The following is a 27,994-nucleotide window of genomic DNA, read 5'->3' on the forward strand; positions in this document are numbered from 1 at the left end:
GAGCCCCATGGGTGCAGGCCCGGCCACCAGGCGCTCGCCCTCGAGCCCCACCTCCATATAATTTATAATGCCATTTTGGAGCTTTCAGGAGGTATAAAGGGTGAATTAGGGGATTAGGGGTTCCTGGACCCCTCAGGACCACCTGTATTTCACATCCTGAACATTTGGGATGGGTAATCATAATAGTTACCAGGTAAACTGTAAATATTACAGAAGACACCATTTCAGAATCAGTATTCATGTCATTGGCCAGGGACACTAAGGTGTGCTAGGAATTGTTGTATTGGTGCAACAAACAAGGACAACACAGAATATAAAATACAAATATTATTCAAATATAAAATGATCAAATATGATGCAGCATACTAAAAAATAAAGAGATAACGGGGTTAAAATATCCAAGTAGTCTAGTGTGCAGGCATACAGCAGATACTGAGTAGAAGCTCCGACTTGATTAGTAAGAATAACTGAACATGGAAAAGAACTGTTTAGGTGACGTGTTGTTTTAGCTTTCAGTGCATGAGGATGTTTGCTGGAGGGAAGTCTTTAGAACAAGTGATGTCCTGGGTAAGTCGGATCAGCAGTGATCTTTGCAGCCCTCTTCCTTACTTTGGACTCATACAGGACTTGAATGTGTGGTAAGCTACATCCTACTGGTATGATCCTTTCTGAGGCTTTGCTGATGCTTTTGTAGACTGGCCAAAGTATGGACAGAGGCAGCACCAAACCAGACAGGTATAGATGAGGTCAGAATGAACTTGATGATGGCTGTGTAGAATTGGACCAATTTTGCTTGAGGGAGATTGAATTTCCTCAGCTGACGCAAAAAGAACCTTCTCTAATGATGCATGTGATGTTATTGTCCCACTTAAGGTTTTGTGGCAGCACAGTGCCCAGAAATCTAAAGGATTCTGCCACTCTAATGGCTGAGCCATTTATAGCAAGTGATAGTTGAGCAGGTGAAATCTGTGGGAAAAAAAAATCTGATTTTTTTTTTTTTTGTTTTAATGTTAAGGTCCAAATTATTATGGCTGCACCACAATATCAGAAGTTCTACCTCTTGTCTGTATTTGGACATATCATTTTTTGAAATAACACCTATTAGTGTTATGTCATCAGCCAATTTAAGAAGTTTGACAGACGAATCGCCAGAGATAGTCATTTGTATAAAGTGAGAAGAGTAGTGGGGAAAGGACACATCTCTTTGGTGCAACTGTGCTAAGGGTTAATGGGTCAGACACACGTGTGTGTGCCCAAGCACAAGTACTGTTTCCTTATCTGTAAGAAAGTCTGTGATCCAATGGCAGATGGGAATGTGCTGGGACCTCTTGGGTGATTGCATTGAAACCAGAGCTCTGGCTTATCAATATGTTGGTAAATAAAGCTCAGACCTAAATTCACTGCATCATCCACAGACCAGTTGAAATTGTATGCACACTGAAATGGGTCCAGGAAGTCTTTTGTAGTACAGAAGTTAAAGCTACTGGTCAGTAGTCAATTAGGCTTGTGACCTTTGATATTTTTGCTACTGGAAAGATGTTAGAAATCTTGAAGCAGGCAGGAACAGTGCACCGGTCCAGAGATTGACTGAAAATGTCTGAAAATACTGTAGACAACTGGTCTGCACAGTGTTTGAGTGTGGAAGGGGAAATTAGGTCCTGGTCTGCAGCTTTTTTAATATTTTGCTTTTTGAATAAGCGGCAGACATCTTTGCAGTGATAACAGGAGGGAGAAGTTGAGCAGAAGAGGAGTGCGGAGTAGTAACAGTGAGACCATCAGGTAGATTTATGTCCCATAGTCTTTAAAGCGACAGTAAAATTGATTTAACAAATTAGCCAGACTGGGATCATCAACTCTGCTTGATGTTTGTTTTTCGTATAGTTTGTGACCTGTTAAAGGCCTCTCCAGACTAATGTGCTGTCATTTGCAGACAATTGTTCCTGCAGCATACTTGAGTATTTTCTTTTTGTACCTTTGATCCCTTTCTCCAAGATATATTTGGCTTTCCTGTATTCCTCACGATTGGCAGATTTGAAAGCACAGTCTTTGTCCTGGCGCGGTCATCTCAGCACTGGAGTGAACTAAGGATTATCATTGCTAAATTTCACAATTGTTTTTGTTGGAATGCAAACATCTTCACAAAAACTAATATCTGAAGTCGCAGCATCAGTGTATTCGTGTATGTTGGAGGTGGCAGTTTTGAAAGCACGCCAGTCTGAACAGGTAAAGCAGCCCTGAAGCTCCTCTATTGCCTTGCTGGTCCATTTTCTAACTGTTCTTTTTACTGAATTTATAGTTTTCTGCTTTTGTTTCTAAGCAGGAAAAAATGTGAATCATGAAATGGTCAGAATTACTAAAGGGGTTTGGACGGGAGAAGGCAGGAGTGGGCATCTTTACTAGCTTCATAGCAGTGATCTAGAATATTTCCATCTCTGGTAGTGCATTTTATTTGCTGTTGATATTTAGGAAGGACCTGGTTAAAACTGACATGGTTAAGTTGAGACACAATAATAATTTCCAATTTCAATCTCAGTGATTATATCAGTAAATTGCCACTGCACTTCATGAGCATTAGCACGAGCGCAAATGTAAACACTGGCAAAAATCACTGAGGAGAGCTTGTGTGGCAAATAAAAGGCTTACAGTTAGGAGAGCATGATTTAAAAAGAACTAACACATCGTTATACCAGCCATGATTAATATAGAAACACATTCCTCTTTTGTTTTGTTGCAAAGTCTGGTAACGCAGCCTGTTTGGTCAGGAATGTCCAATACAGAGTCTGGAAATGAGTCCTTCAGCCATGTGTCAGTACAGCACAGAGCAGAAAAAAAGAGAAGTCTGTTTTAGTAGGTGTTAACAGACGACTTTGTTTGACTGTGAACACACATTAGACAGACATATTCCAGGCAGTGGTCGCCGTAGTCCTGGCTGCAATGCAATGAATGGTTGAAGGCCTTTGTTGCTCTATGGACTTTGTTGGCAGGGATGTGGAGCGATGTCACGCTTTAAGCTCCAGTAGGCAGTGGTGCTGTCTGTCACTTGGTGGCACTTAGCCACTTGCCAAGTCAGTTTTATAGCCCTCAGCTTTAACCAGTCAGGTGGCTTTCACTCTCAGCAGGTTGCCCGTTTATCTGTTCTTAAGCAGTGTGATGTCTGATGAAAAAATATTTTTTAGATTTTTTTTCATTTCCTAAGGGAGCCTGTATTTATTAGCAATTTTAAATGTATAATCATCTAACTGCTTTGACAAAATTTTAAAAATGACCATTATTTAAAATGACCACAAACAAATACTGCTCTTTGATTCCCCATTAAAAGAATTGCTCTAAGCTTCCAACATGTTGAAAGGCCAATGTGAAATGCCAACTGGCCAAGCAGAGCTTGGGTCACCTTCAAGAGCTGTCCTGCCATGACCATTGTGATCACTGGCTCCTGACTGTGATGTACAGTATGTAGGGGAGCAGTCATGGTGCAGGTTGGCTAAGATAGAAGGCATCTCAGAAGGTGTACAGCATCGGAAATCTGATGGTAGAACAATACAGTAATCCCTCGCTACATCGCGCTTCGACTTTCACGGCTTCACTCTATCGCGGATTTTATATGTAAGCATATCTAAATATATAACGCGGATTTTTCGCTGCTTCGCGGGTTTCTGCGGACAATGAGTCTTTTTACTTCTGGTACTTGCTTCCTCAGTTGGTTTGCCCAGTTGATTTCATACAAGGGACGCTATTAGCGGATGACTGAGAAGCTACCCAATCAGAGCATGCAGTTAAGTTCCTGTGTGCTGATTGGCTCAGCGACGGAGTGCTGCATTAACCAGGAAGTCTCATCTCACTCATTCAGCATTAACGTGCTCCTGCTACTGCTTCAGGGGCCGTGTCCAAGCGCCAACAGAAGATTCAAATGATTGCAGAAAAGGTAAAAGTTTTGGATATGTTGAAGGAAGGGAACAGCTACAGTACACCGGTGCAGGACACCATTACGGCATCAATGAGTCCAAGATTCTTTTTATTTAAAAAGGAGGAAAAGCATATAAGATCTACGGCCGCAGTGTCCTTTAACCAGGGCGCAAAACGAGTTGCAAGTGGACGTGATAAGGCAGTAGTCTGGATGGAATCTGCTTTAGGGATTTGGATTGAAGAGTGCTGGAAGAACAACAATGGCGGTGCTACACAGTCGCCTGAAGAGGCTCCTTTAGAAGAGCTGTAACGCTCTCCTTTGTTGTGCAGTAAAATTAAACTCATCGTTATCGGACAAGTCGTCGTGTCATTGTTGGTGAGTAACCATAATTAATTAGCTACGTACAGTACTTATTACATGTACATAGTTTAGTGTCACTTACACACATTTTACTGTATACAATTTTTCTTGCATTGTACGTATTTATTGCTGGTGGCCTGTCTGTCGTAATGGCTGTAACATATGTGATATCGGAGACGCTCGATATCTTTAAAATAATATTTAGGTTTTACTGTATATAAACTGTGTTTACATACATAATTTCAACGAATCTTACCTAATATCTAAGAGAATACAAAGGGTTTATGCTGTACAAGGGGGCTCCGCCCCCTGCTCGCTTCGCTTGCCTACCCCCGGCGTTTTGAACCCGTGCCCGCCGGGCAGCCGTAGGTTGCTTTTGTATTGGCCTCTCTTTCAACCTCATGTAGCATTTTTATAGACTTAGCTAATGGGTGATTGTTTATGACCTTATTGACGTTTCTCATTATAAGGTCTGTGCATTGTTTGTTTTCAGGAAGGTTCACTCGTTGATAGATTGCGTCATCTGGATGTAAGATGTATATTTCTGCAAATTTGCGTTCGTGATTTGTTTCAAGGTGCACTGTTGCAATGAGATGTAATATTTGTCCACATATGCGAAAGCAGTATGGGTCATTGCCAGCTGGTGGCCTGATATTTACTCCAGTAGATGCAAAAGCAAATGAACCATTGTAGGATCTAATGCAGTTCATAAAGTTTTTACTTTCAGGCACATCGTTAGTTAGAAGCTTCCGTAGATATTCAGGATATTCATGTAAAGGAGGCAGTCTAATCTGACCCTTTTGACAACAACGTGTAAACTCATTAGTTGTATTGCCAGTTGTTTCTTCAGGGAAGTTAAGTGAATGACAATGATTGCAAATGACATTCATTAATTCCAATGAATTTTTATTAATAGTGGACTTATTATAGAACGCGTCGTCAGGCAATTGGTGGAATTGTTTAGCAGGTGTTTGTCGAGCTCTTTCCTTTTGAACCCGTGCCTGGTTCGCTTCCGCAGTTTGAGATGCACGCTGCATGCGTCTACGTTCATTGTATCTGTCCATTTGGGCTCGTTTCTGCACCTGTGTTAGTCGAGCTTTTCGTTTTTGGAGCCGAGACAGTTTTTCTTCCGCGGTTTCAGAAGCGCGTTGTAGGCGCCTATGTTTATTGTTTTTTTTTCATGCGGGCTCGTCTTTGTGGTCCCGTTACTCGAGCCGTATCGTTTTGAACCCGTGATCGTGAATTCATGACTTATCTGTTCTTTATCGTTAGTAATATGGGTAAGTAATAAGGATAATCGCACTTACTGTTAATAGGGAGCGTTTTCTATGGTTGTACGGTTAATAGTGCATCACTGTAATGAGATTCACCTATGCTGTATAGTTTGTACGTGTTCAGATGACGTATGTTTAATACGGAGCGTTCGTTTCTTCTTATTATTACCCATCAGGTGTTGCGCCTGTGTTATCTGTGGTTGTCCTGTTAATATTGTATCACTGTAATGTGATTCCAATATGTAGTGTAGTCCGGTTTCTTGTTGTTTATGTGTGACGTCGGGTGTCCGCGTGCGGTTTTTTAGAAGTGCGTGGATTATGCTGTGTAGTGTGAACGTTGATTTCAGATGCGCGTTGTAGGTGAATGCTCCTATCGTAGTATCTGCCGTTTTCCGTAGCACAATTCGCTTTCCGTAATATCTTGGGGTTGATGTGTGACCCTTTGTGGACTCCGTAGTCTGTCCCGTTTTACTCTGGTGCGGGGGGGTGACTCCTCTTTTTCCATGCCATCTCGGGCTTGATTTGTGAACCTTTGTGGACTCCGTAGTATGTCCCGTTTCATTGTGGGGCGGGGATAATGTGATTCAAATATGTGTTTTGTCCGTATTTGTGGGGTTTCTGTAGTATGTCGGGTGTTTGCTTGCGGTTGCACTTTTGTTTTTGGGCGGTAATCTTGGGCTTGATGGGTGACCCTTTGTGGACTCTGTAGTCTGTCCCGTTTCACTCTGGGGCGTGGGTCTGACTCCTCTTTTTTGTGTGGCGCCTGCGTCTGACTCCTCTTTTTTGTGTGCTATGGGCGCGTTGCCTCATTTCTTATTTCTGTTAGTGGAGGGGGGCTTTGTGTGGCGCCTGCGCACTGTCTTTTGCGTCCATGGGCAGGTCCCTGCGTCCATATCCGGTTTACCATTCTTGTTTAGTAATATGGATAATTGTGCGGGAAATGTTTATAATAGTGTGGGAGAGTTTATAAGGGCTTAAAATATATAAAAAGAACCATATGAACATATGGTTTCTACTTCGCGGATTTTCACCTTTCGCGGGGGGTTCTGGAACGCAACCCCCACGATGGAGGAGGGATTACTGTACTTGGGTTTGCCGTTTTTGGAAACCATGCTAAGCTGGTTCTGGAATAAGAAACATCATCTGCTATAAACCTACACATTCTAGAATTGTGTTATTATAGCAGCCTCACTTCATTTACATGTTTCCATTATTTAACTCTGTAGTTTTCATATGATATAAATACAATAATAAGTGTACAGTTAGTTTCATTATTTAGTAGTTGCTCTTGTGAGATTGTTTCATTTTCTGGCCTCCATGATTGTGCAACAGTCTGAAGAAAAATATCAAAATGTTCAAATGTTTATACGGGAGACCCAGTTAAGATCAGTACAAAAACAAATCTTTTTAACACAAATTAAGCAGATGACTGCAGCAATGACAGGAAAAAGTAATCAGAAAAAAATAATCACATATGTGTGCAGTGGTAACAGAGTAAACAAAAATGTGTGTTCTTTTGGTGCAGAGATGATCTCAGTTGCTAAGAAATTATGAGGCAAACTTCTCAGCAAATGATGATGATGTTGGTACAAAGTCCCTTGTTTTTAGGATTCTATTTCTGATGAAAACCACACTGGTGCTTCTTATGATGAGGTTGTGATGTGATAGACATCCATCCATCCATCCTCTTCCGCTTATCCGAGGTCGGGTCGCGGGGGCAGCAGCTTGAGCAGAGATGCCCAGACTTCCCTCTCCCCGGCCACTTCTTCTAGCTCTTCCGGGAGAATCCTGAGGCGTTCCCAGGCCAGCCGGGAGACATAGTCCCTCCAGCGTGTCCTGGGTCTTCCCGGGGCCTCCTCCCGGTTGGACGTGCCCGGAACACCTCACCAGGGAGGCGTCCAGGAAGCATCCTGATCAGATGCCCGAGCCACCTCATCTGACTCCTCTCGATGCGGAGGAGCAGCGGCTCTACTCTGAGCCCCTCCCGGATGACTGAGCTTCTCACCCTATCTTTAAGGGAAAGCCCAGACACCCTGCGGAGGAAACTCATTTCAGCCGCTTGTATTCGCGATCTCGTTCTTTCGGTCACTACCCATAGCTCATGACCATAGGTGAGGGTAGGAACATAGATCGACTGGTAAATTGAGAGCTTTGCCTTATGGCTCAGCTCCTTTTTCACCACGACAGACCGATGCAGAGCCCACATCACTGCGGACGCCGCACCGATCCGCCTGTCGATCTCCCGCTCCATTCTTCCCTCACTCGTGAACAAGACCCCGAGATACTTGAACTCCTCCACTTGGGGCAGGATCTCGCTACCAACTCTGAGAGGGCACTCCACCCTTTTCCGGCTGAGGACCATGGTCTCGGATTTGGAGGTGCTGATTCCCATCCCAGCCGCTTCACACTCGGCTGCGAACTGATCCAGAGGGAGCTGAAGATCACGGCCTGATGAAGCAAACAGGACAACATCATCTGCAAAAAGCAGTGACCCAATCCTGAGTCCACCAAACCGGACCCCCTCAATGCCCTGACTGCGCCTAGAAATTCTGTCCATAAAAGTTATGAACAGAATCGGTGACAAAGGGCAGCCCTGGCGGAGTCCAACTCTCACTGGAAACGGGTTCGACTTACTGCCGTCAATGTGGACCAAGCTCTGGCACCGATCGTACAGGGACCGAACAGCCCTTATCAGGGGGTCCGGTACCCCATACTCTCGGAGTACCCCCCACAGGATTCCTCGAGGGACACGGTCGAATGCCTTTTCCAAGTCCACAAAACACATGTAGACTGGTTGGGCGAACTCCCATGCACCCTCCAGGACCCTGGTAAGGGTGTAGAGCTGGTCCACTGTTCCGCGACCAGGACGAAAACCACGCTGTTCCTCCTGAATCCGAGGTTCGACTATCCGATGGACCCTCCTCTCCAGCACCCCCGAATAGACTTTTCCAGGGAGGCTGAGGAGTGTGATCCCTCTGTAGTTGGAACACACCCTCCGATCCCCCTTCTTAAAGAGGGGGACCACCACCCTGGTCTGCCAATCCAGCTAGTGATAGACATTCCAAATCAGAAACCATCCTAGAGGATTATTAACAGCTGGAGGACAGATTCAATGTAAGCTGTATTAAAAGTGTCAGATGCTACATACATTTTATTCTTAGTCTGAAAGAAAAGTGAAAAGAATAAATGTTGTGTCCGAGAAGCATTCTGAAGAAGAAACTCTAGCAGCAGACTACCACTCTTGGGCGGCCAGTGGACTGAGTGGCAGGGGACAGTCACTCGCTCACACAGACCTACACCTCCGCTCAGCGCTACTTCACAGTTGGCCTTTAGCCTCCCACACAAGCCTTTAGGAGAATGTGCAGCGGTGTTAAACACGGGCAACTCATCACAAATCCGACAAGTCATCGATTGTTAGGATTATGTTGTGTAAATGTTATCACTAAAAAAAAAAATGTTATTAATTGAAATAAAACCAACACTAAATGCTGCGTGTTACACTGAAATTAAAAAACCATACTCAAAAACTAATTAAAATCAAATTAAAATAGGTGGAAACCAAAATGAGTGGATTTTGGTTTTCAGATAAACTAGGGGTCTTAGCCCCCTGCTCACTTCGCTCGCCAACACCCAGGCCTGTGCTACACGCTAGCCTCTTTGCGGTTCTGCCGCTCGTGTATGGGGATGTGAATGTATTTAAACAGATTTTTATTTTCATCGGAATTGTTACGTATACATAATAGAACTATTTTACATTACAGCAAGTAATTAACCATATTAAAAAATAGTAAAACGTAGTTATTTGGAAAGTAAATTATGTTTCATGTCGCATTAAGAGTTATTCGCTGTGTAATACGATTCATTCTGTTTGGCTTTGAAATTAACATGCAAATTACTTTTTAAACTTATATTTTTACTGTAAAACTTCAGTAAAAACATTTTTTTTAATTAAATTTTCGTCAATATTGCATTGACTTTTGATTCTGTGTTTGGACTTTCATTGTGACAATGCAACATATACCTGCTCATTTCGTTTCTTTCTCTCTATTTAATTAAACGACTTTTTCGAATGTTTGGCTGTAAGATTTGTTAATTGTCTTTGCAAAAGCTATTCTAATGGGAAACTGTTAACGTTTTAATACAAATGGCATATCAAGATCTCCTTTGTTGTCTAATGTTATCCGCGGAATATTTACAACATTACCTTTCTTGGATACATCCTTCTTTCTACAGTAATTTGTGCAGAGGAAGACCGGACGGTGTTAATGGTTGTAGATATTCTTCAGGATACTGTAGTTGATGTTTTCATCTTCTGCACGATCACCACCAACTATTTCAGCATAGTGTATTGACACACATTTATCTAATTTGCCGTATAACCGGTCGACATTTTTGGCGTTAATTGGTTTGACTTCATTGTTTCTCAGTGCTAGGATTGCCCGAGTACTCATTTCTTCTGTTGATAACCCTTCGGGATGAAATTCTTCAATAAGATTTGGACATAATAAGTCTTCTTTAATTGGGAACTTAAAGTGAGGAAAACGTTAAAATTTGTAAGAGCTGAGAGAGCAGGAACTGTGTCTGACAAAAACATTCACACGAATGAGAGGTGAGAGTACCGTGTGCGTGGTTGAATATGGTGAAGAGGAGGGCGTGACCTGAAAAAATGTCATGGCCAAAGTTTCACGGGACTTGGAAAAAATCTCTTCATAAAAGTCTGGTCTTGTCGCAGGATTTTTTTATATAATAGAGAGATGAATTTCTAGTTGCCTCCTGGTCAATGTGCCCTGTGTGGGCAAAACATGCAACGTTTCACCACATTTTGTGGTACCTGACAAAGAATTGAGTTAGCAAATCCTCTTAACCAGCCACCTCTCAAAAGTTTATAAATTATGAGACGGCAAGAGTAGTTAAAAGCCTTGAAAATTGACATTAAAGCAACACAATTGTTTTATTCATTTTGAAACATCTTTGGTTTGTGTGACACAGCAAAGCAAAGCTTGATGGCCAAATATTTCGACAAATAACCCAAAGTCCTAATGTCTGATATGAAGTCAAGTCATTTTAGGAATAAATGAAATCTATAAACAGTTAAATTTGTAACAATTACAAAAGACTACTCCGGTTTTATAAGCAAACTGTATGGTTGGGTGAACTGGGATGACGACAGTATAGCAGCAAGTGCCACACACTGGCAAAGCGTCTTAACTCACATGAACTAGGAATTGGTGTAACTTCTACAATCCACTGAGGGGCGAGTGGCCACTAAGCACTCAGAGATCCCCCCGACTCAACTAGAGAGGCAGCGTCCTTCAACAGTCATAATGTGCTAATGAGGGCTAACGGACTGTCTATGTGCCATGGTGAAAGGCAAGAAATGGTGCATAGCAATGGCTACATCTGATCTCTGATTTTTGCACATTATGTAAGCTTCCTATGCAGAGAATACAAAGTAAATTACTTTTTGTGATCAGGTCCCCAAAATTGTTTGACTTTTACCTTTGTTTGCAAAATTCTGGTTGATACCATTTTATCAAAGTGAAAGAGACTTTTAAATTCTGTAGTGGAATCTGACAATCTTCATGTAGTTTGGACCAAGAAAAACTTCACTGAAAAGTGCTGTTCTTGAGGGAGCTGCATATGAGTTTGGGATCTGGAAGGGACGAGTAAAAGAAAAATGTTGTGTTGATTCTATTACTGGTGATACGGGTGTGACTGCGGACCAAAGCCATAGCTTTAGATTTTTTTTTTTTTTAATTGTATTTTTGGATGCTCTATCAGTCATTAGTGTACATAGATTTTGATGTAAAGTGTCACCAATGTATGATGTCAATATTTCCATCCATCCATTATCCAACCTGCCATATCCTAACTACAGGGTCATGGGGGTCTGCTGCAGCCAATCCCCGCCAATACAGGGCGCAAGGCAGGAAACAAACCCCGGGCAGGGCGCCAGCCCACCACAGGACACCCACACACGAAGCACACACTAGGGACAATTTAGGATCGCCAATGCACCTAACCTGCATATCTTTGGACTGTGGGAGGAAATCCATGCAGACACGGGGAGAACATGCAAACTCCATGCAGGGAGGACCCGGGAAGCAAACCCAGGCCACCTTACTGTGAGGCAGCAGCGCTACCACTGCGCCACCGTGCCGCCCATGTCAGTATTTCCTTCATATAAAAGGAGGCTGAATGCCCAGCCTGTAATGTGCTTATGACGATAAACATGGGTGTCTCAGGCCTCCTCACGCTTCTTTTGCCTCGTCTTGCCCTCTCACTCTGTTTAAAGTTGCAGCATGCATAACCAAGTAGGTCCTGATGGCTTGATGCAGAACTCATTAGGACGTGTTACATACCTAACCTGGCCTCATCCTTTGTGGCCATGCACTGTATGTGCATTATGTGAACAGGAGCTTGTTTTCAAATTAAGCAGGAAAATTGGAACACATTGGCCCAATATAATCGATCAAAATAATTTAATACAGCTAAAACATCAGAATATCCCAGCATCAAAATGACCGTCTTGCCACAGCCCATTGGATATACAGTGATCCCTCGCTATATCGCGCTTCGCCTTTCGCGGCTTCACTCCATCGCGGATTTTATATGTAAGCATATTTAAATATATATCGCGGATTTTTCGCTGCTTCGCGGGTTTCTGCGGACAATGGGTCTTTTAATTTCTGGTACATGCTTCCTCAGTTGGTTTGCCCAGTTGATTTCATATAAGGGACGCTATTGGCAGATGGCTGAGAAGCTACCCAGCTTACTTTTCTCTGTCTCTCTCTTGCGCTGACGTAGGGGGGTGTGAGCAGGGGGGCTGTGTGCAGCTGCTTCCTGAAGGACATGCTGTGCTGCATGGAGCTTCGCATACTTAAAAGCTCAAAGGGCACGTATTGATTTTTTATCTGTCTCTCTCTCTCTCCCTGCTCCTGACAGAGGGGGTGTGAGCTGCCGCCTTCAACAGCTTTGTGCCGCGGTGCTTCGCATACTTAAAAGCCAAACAGACATATTGATTAGTTTGCTCCTTTGAAGAGGAAGATATGTTTGCATTCTTTTAATTGTGAGACTGAACTGTCATCTCTGTCTTGTCATGGAGCACAGTTTAAACTTTTGAAAAAGAGACAAATGTTTGTTTGCAGTGTTTGAATAACGTTCCTGTCTCTCTACAACCTCCTGTGTTTCTGCGCAAATCTGTGACCCAAGCATGACAATATAAAAATAACCATATAAACATGTGGTTTCTACTTCGCGGATTTTCCTATTTCGCGGGTGGCTCTGGAACGCAACCCCCGCGATGGAGGAGGGATTACTGTATACAGTATTCTAGAACATTCTCCAGCAGACGATGAGGTCTGTTTATGAACTTCACGCTGCTCCATTCTCTTCAGTGCCCCTCAGCCTGTCCATCTCGAGTTGTGTGAGTTGCTTTGAGTATTCAGAATCAAAGAATCAGCGCGTTTGTCTAAAGCAGAGACTCGACTAGTTAGTTTGGTTTCCAGCTTTAAGGAAGTGCAGTATGTAGATGGCTGTCGCATGAATACTCTCCACCCTGTGGTTTTTGTTTTTTCCCCTTTTTGTGGTGCACCACATCAGCTCACTGCTCAGTCCACACAAAGTGCCCCTGGACGACGTCAACTGAGTAAGTACCTCTGCCTCTACACAACACACGCTCGGCTTTTTGATTTCTGTCTAATTTCTTCAGCTGGAACTTGTTTAAAAGCTAGCTAACTGTGGCAATATAAGACCTGTTCTGGGATTTGATTGTCTTTAATGACCAAATTGTTATTTTGTTATCAATTATCAAAGGTTAGAAGGTGTTTTATTCCAGGAAGAGTATCAATAAAATTCCTTTGTACTGGCACCCGATAGCCATTTACAGTACAGATGATGTTTGTTCAGACGGGGTATGAAACAGAACTTTAAAGACACAAGTTCACTCCCTGTGTGTTTCAGATAATAGTGATCTTGAATGTATTTTAGGAGTTAAATAATTTAATATTGCGCACATTTTTATTTTCAAGCAGTACGGCACTGCCCGTAGTATTCAGTAACTTTAATTTGTCTGTTTTTAGATATTCTTACTGTTGGCCATGAAAAATCAACCAAGGACAAAATAGGCAGAGTGTAATCAAATACAGGAATATATAAAAATAAAGCATTAAAACTGTAAACAAATACATGCAAAACTGGTAACAGAACTCAGGCAGTCATGGCAGGAGCCTCTGTTCCCAGAAACGTCCATTGATCCAAGGGGACTTTAAGGCTGCGTAGACACAAAGCAGCCCTGGGGCTGTCCAGGATGCTTAGACACGTTTCACACAATTTTTCTTTTATTTTTATTTTTTTTTAAATATTTTCTTAAATGATACACTTGCTCATGTTCAAAGCAGGAGTAAATGAGGACATCCCAAATGGCTGATAAAAAATTGAAAAATCGTGACCCTGTGTTCGGATTCAGCGGGTTGGAAAATGGATGGATGGATGGATATGTGCTCAAACTATGTAAGCACGTTTGAGCTGATTGACATGCCACGACATGGGTGCTCAGAATATATATTGTACGTACATGGCCGTGATGGACAATTTTACTTATTCAAAAAACATTGTAGTCAGACTTCTCAAAATGTTGACAGAAAAAGAGGTTCACTTGTGCCTACTGCTGTACTGTGCTCCGAATACACAAAGAAAGGGAAAAGGCATACCTGGAAACTGTGATGGTTGAGTTGCAGCCAATCTGGTCTTGTTTTTTTTTTACAGAAGGACCTATATTTTTGTAATCTATGTAATTTACTATTGTGTGTGTTCATATCGGGTTCTTTCATTAAACATTTCCTAAGATGCCTTTGTAACTGGGCATTTAGTTCTGTTTGTTGCTTTATGATATTTTGATCTTTTAAATCAAAAATGTGGATATGAGCATGACAACAACATTATCTAATGTTCAAGCTTCTGTGATTGAGGCACAATTAAATTTTATATAGGATTCAGAAAATTAGTTCATTGCTGATGTGGCCATCACTGGGTCACAAGCATAGAAGGAACAAAAAAAAAAGCCATTTTAGCTACTGAAATCACCCTCTGCCCCATGTCCACTGAAGCTTCTGACAGTGTTGGGTCCTGAAGTCACAAAGGTTGAGAAGCACTGCTGAATTTCTATCCCACATGCACTTAACAGTAGAATCCCTGAAGCCTACAAAAAAAGTCGTAATCTCGGCCACCTTAAATTCCTTCGCACCTCTCCATCAGCGTCTTTTGTTTTGCAAATGTGTCGATCAGCACAAGCAGCCAGCAGCCTGCTAAAGGTGAGGCTCAACTTGGGCAAAAAGTTCTCCCAGCTCAAACCAAGGCTCCTTATCTGTGTGTCAGATCTAGAGTTGTATAGGGTAAATAATACAGTATGTCGTTATTTGGAATACATGCATTTCAAGTGTGAAATGCTGAACACATACCTAAAGCAGAAACATTTTCCATGGTATACTAATAATGACATAAAGTGTATAATGTGTGACGACTTTAGTCCAAGTATCAAATAAACACGTGCACTTTTATTCAAGAATATAACCAAAGTAAAAAAAAAAAAAAAAAAATTCAATTTACAAGTTGCTGTCAATGAGTTACTGTGGTGGGCTGGCGCCCTGCCCGGGGTTTGTTTCCTGCCTTGAACCCTGTGTTGGCTGGGATTGGCTCCAGCAGACCCCTGTGACCCTGTAGTTAGGATATAGCTGGTTGGATAATGGATGGCTGGATGTCAATGAGTTACAAACCCAAACTCAAATGTCAATTGACAGGATGTTGATATGTGTTGTTGAATGGCACAGAGGTAAGAACTGCTGCCTTATAACCAATAGGTTCCAGGTTCACTTCTGGGCGCACTGCGTTTTGAGTAGTGAGCTCCTATTATTATTACTATAAAATAATAAAATCATACATTTGATCTGAGTCTTCAACTCCATTAAGGCCGGGTTTATGCTTCACGAGATGTGATGCGTGCACCTGTGGACGTACAGTAAACGTTGTACTGTTTAAACTTGCACATGTTCTTTACATAAATCTGGAAAATTCCACCAGGTGGCAGTGCAAGATATCCTCACGGTGAGAAAACAATGTTCAGGTTTGCTGTATTGTGAATTGCCTGAAACATCCATTAAATTCCCAGGACACTTTGCCACAGTATCTCTGAAAAGGATGGTGTTTAATGATCATTATATCTATCCAGCCAGGGATGCGCCCATTCCAGCAAACATCAGATGCGAGGCATCACTTCATCGCAAAATGATTACAAGCACACACATACAATAGCGTCATTTCAGCGGTCACCAAATCCCCAAACTTGCATATCTTTGGAATGAAACCGGAGCACACTGTGAAAACCTACCAGGAAAACATGTACAGTAAACTGCAGGCAGGGAACACCCAAGACGTGACTCCAAACTGTGAGGCAGCAACGCTACTGCTCCACCACGCCTGTGTAATTATTAACAATATTATTTAAATGAAGTTAACAATTTCTGTAAAATGAAACACACTTTAACACATTTCATCATGACAGTGATAGCAAATATAAACATAAGGATTCTAAATGTGCAGAGAGCCGGAATATCATAAATTGAATGTATTCTGTGTTGCAATTGCTGCCTGCCGCTGAGTTGGGGTGCAAGAAGCATGTATCGATTAACAACTGGGTCAGTTTTAAGATGATGTTTACGATGTTCTACTTTAAAGACGAAATAAACTACAAGAGTAAAGTTGAACATTTCCACTGAGCATTGCACCTCAACATGACAGAGTCTGAGAAGTAGGTTTACGTGAATGCAGTTGAGAGACCAAGTGCTGGTTGAGTGAGGTTCAGATGCAGCAGGACATAGAGGAAAGGTGCTGAATGTGCATGGTGGACAAGAGACAGCAAATTTATGTACCTAGTCTTTATTTCCTTAAATCAATTATAGCTCTAATAATTTGTTATCTTTGAGACATTTAAGGTTTCCCATCTAGAGAAAAAAACACAGTAGTATAATTTTCTTTAAGTATTATTTTTGTTTTTCACGTAAATTATATGAAACGTGGCAGATGATTCAATGTTTACTTTATCACACAGGCAGGACATGATTGCTGGCTGCCTTAACTGAAGTGCTGTAAAATGCTGCAAGATACTCTCAAGAAGTGGAAAGTCTCAGATGTGAACAACATTCATATAAAACAAGAGTCTGAAGATGAAGGGTACTGCACAGTAAAGGGTGAAAGTCACAGTAAAGAGGAAGCCCTGCTAGAGGATTATACAGTCCAAGCTCACCAATCTGTCCCAAAAATAAAGAATGAAAAATATAGGAAATATTCACTAGTCAGTGCAGGATGGCCTAATCTGAAAGATGATTCCTCCGGAGCCATCAAGCAGGAAGCTTCTGCTCATCATTCAGGTGCGTGTACGTCATGTGTGCTTTCTAATATTTAGTGAAGTACATGCAGAAGAAAATCATCTGAAACTAAACAAAACTTTTTAATAAAGAGGGCAGAACTAAGAAATGTCAAATTTCTATTGTCATGGTCAAGTCATTTCCTCTTCCACCCACGCTCATGCAGCTGAATCAGCAGCCACCATTTTAGATCCTGAACTTAAGCTTGTAATACCTGGTTTAGCAAGAAAAAAAAAAAATCTACAAGCTCCATGAGCTTGGGTTTGAATCCTGAACTTAGCATTGTCTTGATGGAGTCTGCACATTCTCCAGTGTCTGTGTGGGCTTTCTTTGGGTACTTTGAGATCTTCATCCCAGTGATGTGCGTGTGTGTTTGGTTACTTGGCAAATCAGTGACGGCTGCCCAAAAAACAATTGAAAAACTTTCTCTGTTGCACTTTGCCCTCAAAATGTTTTTGTGTTAAACATTTGGGTCACTTCTTGGCAGAGAAGTAATTGGTAATGAACATTCATAGGTGGTTAAAGAATAAATACATACATACAAAAATTACATACAGTGCATCCGGAAAGTATTCACAGCACATCACTTTTTCCACATTTTGTTATGTTACAGCCTTATTCCAAAATGGATTAAATTCATTTTTTCCTCAGAATTCTACACACAACACCCCATAATGACAACGTGAAAAAAGTTTACTTGAGGTTTTTGCAAATTTATTAAAAATAAAAAAATTGAGAAAGCACATGTACATAAGTATTCACAGCCTTTGCCGTGAAGCTCAAAATTGAGCTCAGGTGCATCCTGTTTCCCCAGATCATCCTTGAGATGTTTCTGCAGCTTAATTGGAGTCCACCTGTGGTAATTTCAGTTGACTGGACATGATTTGGAAAGGCACACACCTGTCTATATAAGGTCCCACAGTTTACAGTTCATGTCAGAGCACAAACCAAGCATGAAGTCAAAGGAATTGTCTGTAGACCTCCGAGACAGGATTGTCTCGAAGCACATATCTGGGGTAGGTTTCAGAAAAATTTCTGCTGCTTTGAAGGTCCCAGTGAGCACAGTGGCCTCCATCATCCATAAGTGGAAGAAGTTCGAAACCACCAGGAGTCTTCCTAGAGCTGGCCAGCCATCTAAACTGAGTGATCGGGGGAGAAGGGCCTTAGTCAGGGAGGTGACCAAGAACCTGATGTTCACTTTGTCAGAGCTCCAGAGGTCCTCTGTGGAGAGAGGAGAACCTTCCAGAAGGACACCATCTCTGCAGCAATCCACCAATCAGGCCTGTATGGTAGAGTGGCCAGACGGAAGCCACTCCTTAGTAAATGGCACATGGCAGCCCGCCTGGAGTTTGCCAAAAGGCACCTGAAGCACTCTCAGACCATAAGAAAGAAAATTTTCTGGTCTGATAAGACAAAAGATTGAACTCTTTGGTGTGAATGCCAGGCGTCACGTTTGGAGGAAACCTGGCACCATCCCTACAGTGAAGCATGGTGGTGGCAGCATCATGCTGTGGGGATGTTTTTCAGCGGCAGGGACTGGGAGACTAGTCAGGATAAAGGGAAAGATGACTGCAGCAATGTACAGAGACATCCTGGATGAAAACCTGCTCCAGAGTGCTCTTGACCTCAGACTGGGGCGACGGTTCATCTTTCAGCAGGACAACGACCCTAAGCACACAGCCAAGATATCAATGGAGTGGCTTCAGGACAACTCTGTGAATGTCCATGAGTGGCCCAGACTTGAATCCGATTGAACATCTCTGGAGAGATCTTAAAATGGCTGTGCACCGACGCTTCCCATCCAACTTGATGGAGCTTGAGAGGTGCTGCAAAGAGGAATGGGCGAAACTGGCCAAGGATAGGTGTGCCAAGCTTGTGGCATCATATTCAAAACGACTTGAGGCTGTAATTGCTGCCAAAGGTGCATCGACAAAGTATTGAATAAAGGCTGTGAATACTTATGTACATGGGATTTCTCAGTTTTTTTTATTTTTAATAAATTTGTGAAAACCTCAAGTAAACTTTTTTCATGTTGTCATTATGGGGTGTTGTGTGTAGAATTCTGAGGAAAAAAATGAAATTAATCCATTTTGGAATAAGACTAACATAACAAAATGTGGAAAAAGTGATGCGCTGTGAATACTTTCCGGATGCACTGTATATAGCCACCTCTTTGGTACCAGGAAAGATAGCATCTGTGGGAAATGGTGGGGTGTGATAGCGCGCTCACTGAAGAACTGGCTGCAAGTGCAGGATTCAGAGTGTTAGAAGGGGACACCCCATTCACGGCTGCTTTTTGTCTTGTCCCAATGTAGTCGAGATGGGGTTTGGCTGCCTAAGACTCTGAATTGACAATGTGGGGCTAGAAAGTCAAAATAAAGATATTTTTCTTGGCGGCACGGTGGCGCAGTGGGTAGTGCTGCTGCCTCGCAGTTAGGAGACCTGGGTTCGATTCCCGGGTCCTCCCTGCGTGGAGTTTGCATGTTCTCCCCGTGTCTGCGTGGGTTTCCTCCGGGCGCTCCGGTTTCCTCCCACATTCCGAAGACATGCAGGTTAGGTGGATTGGCGATTCTAAATTGGCCCGGGTGTGTTTGTGTGTGTCCTGCGGTGGGTTGGCACCCTGCCCAGGATTGGTTCCTGCCTTGTGCCCTGTGTTGGCTGGGATTGGCTCCAGCAGACCCACGTGACCCTGTGTTCGGATTCAGCGGGTTGGAAAATGGATGGATGGATGGATATATTTTTCTTAATTTGCTTCATTGCATTTCATTTAATAGGTGGAATGTCATTTTTTTAAAAATCATTAGGATACACAAATGTGAATATCATTTTCCTTCCCTGTACTAATTTTTAGTTATGTAAAATGTATTCAAACTGTTTTCTGCATTGTGTTATTTTTGTAGTGGAAGAAAAATGCTGGAAGAAAGAAAGAGAAGAAAGACACTGTAAAGTTATTTGTACAAGAAAAAGATATACCTGCCTGGAATGCGGATCTGAATTCAGTCATTTGGGAAATCTTAAAAGACATGAACGAATTCACAATGAACAGAAACCATACCCATGTGAAGACTGTGGAAAACAATTCAGAACCTCGGGCAGTCTGAAACGTCACCTGCTCATTCACACAGGGGAGAAACCATACAGCTGTGACAGGTGCGAGAACAAATTCAGAACATCGGGGCATCTGAAAAGTCATAAGAGGGTTCATAGTGGAGAAAGGCCCTATTCATGTGGGACGTGTGGGAAAAGGTTTAGAAATCCAGGAAATCTCAAGTCCCACTCCCGAATACATACAGGAGAGAAACCATACTGGTGTGACCGGTGTAAGAAAGGCTTTCGAAAGTCTGAAGACTTAAAGGTACATGAACGAATTCACACAGGAGAAAAGCCTTACCAATGTGCCGAGTGCAAGAAGAAGTTTGTCACTTCAGGGGATCTGAAGAAGCACAGAAGAACTCACACAGGAGAAGCACCATACCGCTGCATTGAATGCGAGAAAACGTTTAAAAACTCTGGGCACCTTAAAAGACACTCAAGGATTCACAGTGGTGACACCCCCTACTCTTGTACCTGTGGTAAAAGGTTCAGAACCTCAAGCAATCTAAACAGACATGAGAAAACTCATAAAAGAATTGCATCAAAAAAGAGTTGCTGCAAAAAGAAAGCAAAACACAGTAAAAAGAAGACACCTCTTTCAGAGGCACGGTGCATTTTATAGACAGTAAATATTCACAGACAATCTAACGATGCACTGCAGGGCACACTGACACATAACTCCTATGAATCCCAGGCTAATTTAGGGTCTCCAACTAATCTCATACTGGGAGAAAACCGAGCAGGGGTCCTCAGGTTTGGGCCTGGAGGATCACAGTGACAGAAGGTTTTTGCTTCTGTCCAACCTCCTAATTGTTGCTGCTGAGGCTTTTACTGGTGACTCAGCATTTTTATTTCTCATTTTCATTAATTCGCTTGGAATCCTAAATCGCTTCTCTTAGTCTTCAAGAGCTGCATTTGCTGTTTTTCACTTGTTCCTTCTTAACAAGTTGCCAGTTAGCAGTGAGATGCAAATGACAAAGGCAGTTCACCATTTAACTTGGTCTACTTAGATCTACTGTGTGTGTGTGCAGATCATGAAGTAACTAAACAAAAAAGTGAAGGACAGGGAATTTCTAATCTACTCCGAGTCACCTTGGAAAAGAAAAATTTACAATATATGAATGACTTCAAATGACAGGTAGAAATCACTAACAATCCAAGAAAATGAAATGATAAAATCTGTTAATAGCAAGGATTGATAAGCAATTGGATTGGGACAAAAACGTAGCATCCCTCCAAGACTGAACTTGAGGACCCCTGAACTAGTGCATCCAAAGAAAAATTGGGCTGATATGGGAAGAAAATGCAAATTTCAGACAGATGCCATCCAGCCTGCTTGTACTGCTTCTAGGTTTACTTTAAGTTAGGGCTGCACGATTAATCTTTTTTTTCTCATGATAACGATATTTATGACCCACGATCAGTTAATAAATATCGTCGCGATTTTACAGTATAAAGACCAAACTGTTTTTTATGGGCTGAGTTTACGGATTGGACTGCGTCACTATGACGTTACTGCGTCTAGATTGCAAGCGCTTTCTGAAGCCGTAGAAGTCAATAGCAGCAATAACAGTCAGTCAGAATAAACATATGATGGCGGAGCAACGTGCAGAAGTGCGATGGTTAGTTCCTAAAAAGGGGTCATACTCAGTTGTCTGGAACTATTTCGATTTCGAGGAATGTGATGTTGATCAGGTACGAGTCTTGTGCAAACTTTGCTCCTGTTCCGTCCAAACGTCCCAAGGTAACACAACAAACCTCATCAACCACCTTAAAAGCCACCACAAAGTACACTATCAAGAATTTCAACGACTGAAGGCACAAACAGCAACAACAAAAAATTACCAGCCATCCACAACACAGACAACAATATCAGGGACATTGTTCAACGCAATACCATATCTGCCTAGCCAGTACCGCCGCTCCCTATACGCAGAGTACGCAGTCTGCGTAGGGCACCAACTCCCAGAGGGGCACCATCCCAGCTGCTCAAAAAAAATCGTTTTTATATATTATAATAATAAATTAATATTAATAATATTCATATACAAATAAACAAAAATATAAACGTATATATTGCATTTTACGGTGAACGCAGAGTAGGCTAAGCACACGTGATGACGCGCGCGCCCTCACCTCTGTACCCAAATCTCTGGATTGCTCTGCGCATAGCAGTGACGCTCCCTGTAACTGTTGCCTCTGCTGAGCGAAGTTTTTCTAAAATGAAGCTCATCAAAATGTACTTGCGCTCATCTATGGCACAAGAGCGCATGAGTGGTCTGGCAATTGTCAGCATCAACTCTGAATTAGCAAAGGCTTTATCATATGAAGAGCTCATTTACGACTTTGACTCAATAAAAAGCAGAAGTGTGCCTTTGTAAATTTTGAACTTTGGAAAGCTCCAGCAGATGACAGTGTTGATTTTATTTCAGTTTATTATTGTTTATTTATTATAAATGTTTTATTTAAAGTGTAATTTTAGTTTGTATTTTTTGCTGTAGAGCTACAATTGTAATTTATAAATGATACAATTTATTTATGTATTTACTTTTATTTGAATAAAGTTCTATTTTGGCCCCTATAGTAGGTGTTTTTTTTATTATTTTATTTTTACTTCCGTAATATTTGGGGGAGGGGGCACAAAAGTAAATTTCTGCTTAGGGCACCCATTTGGCCAGCAGCGGCCCTGTGCCTAGCTCGCAAAGACACCGGGAAATAACAGAGGCGATCACGTACCATATAGCCAAGGACATGTGTCCAATAACCACCGTGAGCAGTGAGGGGTTTAACAAAATGATCGCAACACTTGATAAAAGATATAGCATTCCCTCACGCAACAATTTTTCCAATGTTGCGCTGCCCTCGCTGTATGCGAAATGCCGAAAAGAAATAGAAAGAGAAATTCTCAGGCTCGGCCTTGAATATTTTGCTGCCACGACCGACTTATGGTCAAGCAGAACTGCGGAACCGTATTTGAGCTTGACAGTTCATTTTATTGACAGCGAGTTTGAGATGAAAAGCAAGTTTTTGCAACATTCGTTTTTCCCACAAGACCATACAGCGGAGTTTATTGCAGTGGGCCTCAAAGAAGCGATGTCCGCTTGGGGCATCACAACAGACAACGCAGCTAATATGATTAGGGCAGCATCTGTGAATAACTGGCCGAGGCTACACTGCTTTGGTCACAGACTTCATTTACCAAAGGAATAATCGTCATTATTAATCGTGATAAAAATTTTGAGCAAAATAATCGTGATAATCATTTTTTCTGTTATCGTGCAGCCCTACTTTAAGTGGTATGACACTGCATTGGCTCTTTATTAGTGCACATTTTTCAGACAAGTCTCTTTAGCATTCAAACTACAGACAAAAGCCACTTTATAGGATTTCATTTTGTCAGAGGGGTTAAGGACGTTATGCACTTTTAAGTTGTTTGTCTCTGAACAGGACAGTATCTTTTTTTTTCCCCTGTCACTGGATCACACCAAACCAACTGTGACTGTTTTCTCCTGTCAGACCCAGTCAAAGTAGGTTTGTCACTTCTGATTTTCTTAAAAGAACCAGTTTAGCCATAAAAACAGAAACACCACCAAACTAAAATGTCAACATTTTGATAACTTGTATACCTGCAAAGTCAAATCACAATTTAGTCACACACTGTAGGATAAAAATCAAAAAACTTAAACCACTATGAAAAGTGATTAATACAGGCCTCTTCGATCAGCACTTTGTAACTCCCCCAAAGAATTGGTCTCTGAGGAGACCCTGGAGAGGTGGAGATATGCTCTAGAGAGGACAGGAATGAAGGTCAGTAGGAACAAGACAGAATACATGTGTGTAAATGAGAGGGAGGTCAGTGGAATGATGAGGATGTATGGAGTAGAGTTGGCGAAGGTGGATAAGTTTAAATACTTGGGATCAACAGTACAGAGTAATGGGGCTTGTGGAAGAGAGGTGGAAAAGAGAGTGCAGACAGGGTGGAATGGGTGGAGAAGAGTGTCAGGAGTGATTTGTGACAGATGGGTATCAGCGAGAGTGAAAGGGAAGGTCTACAGGATGGTAGTGAGACCAGCTATGTTATATGGGTTGGAGATGGTGGCACTGACCAGAAAGTAGGAGACAGAGCTGGAGGTGGCAGAGTTACAGATGCTAAGATTCGCATTGGGTGTGATGAGGATGGACAGGATTAGAAATGAGTACAGAGGGTCAGCTCAAGTTGGACGGTTGGGAGACAAAGTCAGAGAGGTGAGATTGTGTTGGTTTGGACATGTGCAGAGGAGAGATGCTGGGTATACTGGGAGAAGGATGCTAAGGATAGAGCTGCCAGGGAAGAGGAAAAGAGGAAAGCCTAAGCGAAGGTTTATGGATGTGGTGAGAGAGGACATGCAGGTGATGGGTATAACAGAACATGATGCAGAGGACAGAAAGATATGGAAGAAGATGATCCGCTGTGGCGACCCCTAATGGGAGTACCCAAAAGAAGAAGAAGAAGAAGAGAATGCTTTATAAATATTCTTAAAATGAATGTATTTTTCCTAATCAAAAAAATGCAAGTAAACCAACTTTGACTTATTATTTTTCTTTCAATAATATTATTGATAATTAATGGTAATGGACAGTTTTTTTTTTTTTTTTTTAAAGAGGGAAATTCTCTCACTTTGTAAATTTACCATTGCACAAAGATGCTGTTGGTCTTTTACTTATTTCAATTGATATTCCTTTTATAGCATATTGTTTTTAACATAGTAAAGACTTTTTAAATGGAAAATAAATACTGCTTAAAGAAACACAGAGATAAGGATCACTACTGATCAGAAGGTGACAAAATAGTAGAAAGAAGAACTCCATTCTAACATTAGGTAATAAAAAAAAGCTGAGCAGTTGAGAAGCGAGTGGATCTTACAATCAAGGTTATTATAGTTAACAAAAACTAAAATGAAAACTGAAACTATTATTAAAAAAAACATTTTCGCAAAACTGAAATAAAATAATTAACAAAACCGAAATGAAAAACTAAAACTAAACAAAACTATTAAAGTAGCCGGAAAGACTAACTGAAATAAAATAATAATTTACTAAAATATTTTTAGTTTTCATTTTTGAATAAATATTCTTGCCGTTAGTCTTTAACCCTTGTAAGTTTTAACTCTAAAACAAAGTCATCCACCACGAGCACATCCAGTGAACAGCGGCTGGTGATGGAGGACGGCTGTTCACACAGCATATGCGCTGACATAACAAGCTAAATACAAATACATAAAGCGTGTGAAACAGAAAGTGATTTGCGTGCCGCCTTTCTTTGTGCTTGTTATATATCAAGATGTAATTCAAACAGCTGAAATCAGAATGTGCTGGTCAAAAAAACGTTTACCATATGGACAGAAAAATCATGAGTAAGTAACGTTTCAGTTTATTTCTCTGGTGACTGGTTTTTGTTGACAGCAATTCACCTGCCACTGTACAGGAAAAATCGTTTTTACTTTCTCATATACGAAGTATAGAGAAAGTATAGTAATCATGAAAAAATTCGACCTCGATATTTTGATGAATCTTGACATTATAGACCTCCCAGAGTCCAAAAATACCGTTTTTTGGAATTGTGTGTGTGTGTAAACATGATAACTCAAAAACGCAACTAGTTAGATGGATGAAATTCGGCATATGGTTGTTACACCACAATTGTAGATCTGTATTAACTTTTGGGCCAAATCCATCACCCAGAAGTGGTACTTTACCTGAACACATACTCAATTTTTTTTTTTTTTTTATTCATGTAGCTGCAGAGTCCGATTTATTCAACTTTTATAATAATTGTTCAATATTATTAATTTGATTTGTTGTTGATAGTTCTTTAATGTACAGTACATAATATAAAAATATAATCATTGTCTTGCGGTTTACTCCTCAAATATCCATCCCCATATCTGAGTATACAAGAAAGTCGAGGGGAGAGCACTCCCAGTTTCTGAAAATAAAACGGCACTGATCGAGAGACTGACTAGGTCATCATGCAAGATCAGCATATTGTTGCTGACCAATCACTTTTGCTTTAAAAACATCGTTTAACAACGAAGCGATACAAACAAAGGTAGGTAGGCAATGAGCCTTCCAAGTGATGAAAAACATACTAATGGGTTTTTGTATTTATTCTGTATTTATTCATTTATCTTTTTTAGTTCATATTCACAACTCAAAATACATGATATTGCCCCTAACCTTGACACTACATGCTTGTTTTTCTTTGTTTCCCTCAATACAGCTAAATGGGGTCTGCACACTGATTCAAGTCTAAGAGCCCTGTTCTTCCTAAGCACCCATGATGTTCATGAGAACATATTTTAAAAATTATAAAATTGTGTAAAATTGTTCATATTCAGTATCTAGTTTTGATTATGCTTGTTTTTATCAGACAAAAACAAAACCAGATAGTAAACCATGTAGTGTAGTAAGCTTCCATTAACATTAAACCTGTATCCGTAGGAGCTCCATGCCATAATTACTAAAACTAAAACTGAAACTGAAACTAATAGATATGAAAATAAAATAGAAATGTCATTGTGAAATAAAAACAAAACTAAAACTAAAAATACACGATGAAGGAAAACTAAAACTAAACTGTTTCTAAGTAAGGTCAGAAAAAAATATAGAAATAAAAACTAATATAAAAAGGCAAAACTATAATAACCTTGCTTACAACAGAAACAAAACAGATGGGAAACAGTGAACTGAGCATTCATCCATTACTCCATTACAGAGTGTATTACTGTAAGCTGGGTTAAGACTTACCAAGTTTGTTACTAGGTTTGTCTACTCTGCACCTTAATATTAACACACACACACAGTGACTATACTGACACAATTATACACCACTGCCAGTTACTCTGTAGTATTGCACATAGGATCCCTTCCACATAAGTATGTAAGAGTGATGCCTCAAGCCTGTTACTTGTCAGGATTTCACATACGGACTTGATATCACCAGCACCAGGAAACATAAGGGTGTCCCCAAGACACATGAAACCTTTTTGATTATATGCCACTCACCAACCAACGGGGGTCTTGCTTCTGTCACACTTAAATAAACAATGCAGGTCAGAGAAAATAGAAATCTCCCCTGCACCAGGTGTCCTAATACTTACTTCATTACTTCAATCACTTCAGATGTACAGACAAAGTATAAAAATATGAAAGCAATCAGATATTTATTAAAGTAATAGAGGTGTAACAGAAAATAAAATCGATAGCAAAGTCTGAATATACTGAAAATCAGTAATGTTAAAAATGAATATTGGGCGGCTATTTTTTTTTTAATTTAGAAATCGATGTGATTCATAAGTTTACATTTGTTGACATGCTGTCTCTCTCTTTCTGACATGTCTTTGTCTCTGATGTCACTTCCTGTGATGGTCTTCTCCCTAGTCCTTCTGAAAGGAAAACAAACTTACTTCCAAGAAACAGCAGAGTTAGTCATGGGATTTAACTCATTATTGTCAGTCTGTCATGATTAGTTCAGTGGTATCAGCATTACATCCTCCTTTGTGCAACTGTGCTGAGGTGTTGCATACTTAAAACAATTGAATTATGCAGCATTTATAGGAATGATTTTAATCTTGACCTGCAACAACTGCTTAGCTGCTACCCAATACATGACTGTAGCTTTGCTCACACAAGTCCTCAACTGATCCGTTCAGCAGTAAATTAATTACATTAATTAAATTAATGCAGGAGGTCCTGCATTTGTACAAGATGCTCCAGGAGCAGAGGCTTGCATCACCCTGTTACATAACACAGGGGATCTCTGTTTATGATAACCATGAACAATGTAAGAGTTTAACACTGGGCAGCATTACTAATCACTGTCATCAATATTAATCAATTATCAATAAAATAAATTGTTGGCAAATTTTTTTATTAGTATTATGTATGTCACAAGTAATGTTTAT

The 27,994-nt window shown here is 41.0% G+C and overlaps 1 protein-coding gene across 1 annotated transcript; it reads left to right on the forward strand.

Annotated features, from left to right (window-relative positions):
* The first annotated feature begins 16,684 nt into the window (after positions 1-16,684).
* Positions 16,685-20,673, forward strand: LOC114645299 (zinc finger protein 239-like). The gene is made up of 2 exons (XM_051922495.1): positions 16,685-16,961; positions 19,859-20,673. The coding sequence occupies exons 1-2, from the start codon at positions 16,685-16,687 to the stop codon at positions 20,671-20,673; spliced, it is 1,092 nt and encodes a 363-aa protein (XP_051778455.1).
* The last annotated feature ends 7,321 nt before the right edge of the window (positions 20,674-27,994 follow it).

The sequence above is a fragment of the Erpetoichthys calabaricus genome, chromosome 2 (genome assembly GCF_900747795.2).
Source record: "Erpetoichthys calabaricus chromosome 2, fErpCal1.3, whole genome shotgun sequence".
NCBI lineage: Eukaryota > Metazoa > Chordata > Cladistia > Polypteriformes > Polypteridae > Erpetoichthys > Erpetoichthys calabaricus.

Coding starts and splice junctions, on each gene's coding strand:
- LOC114645299 (XM_051922495.1), top strand. CDS start 16,685: ATGCTGCAAGATACTCTCAAGAAGTGGAAAGTCTCAGATGTGAACAAC. Junction 16,962..19,858: donor AGCTTCTGCTCATCATTCAG/GTGCGTGTACGT, acceptor TTATTTTTGTAG/TGGAAGAAAAATGCTGGAAG.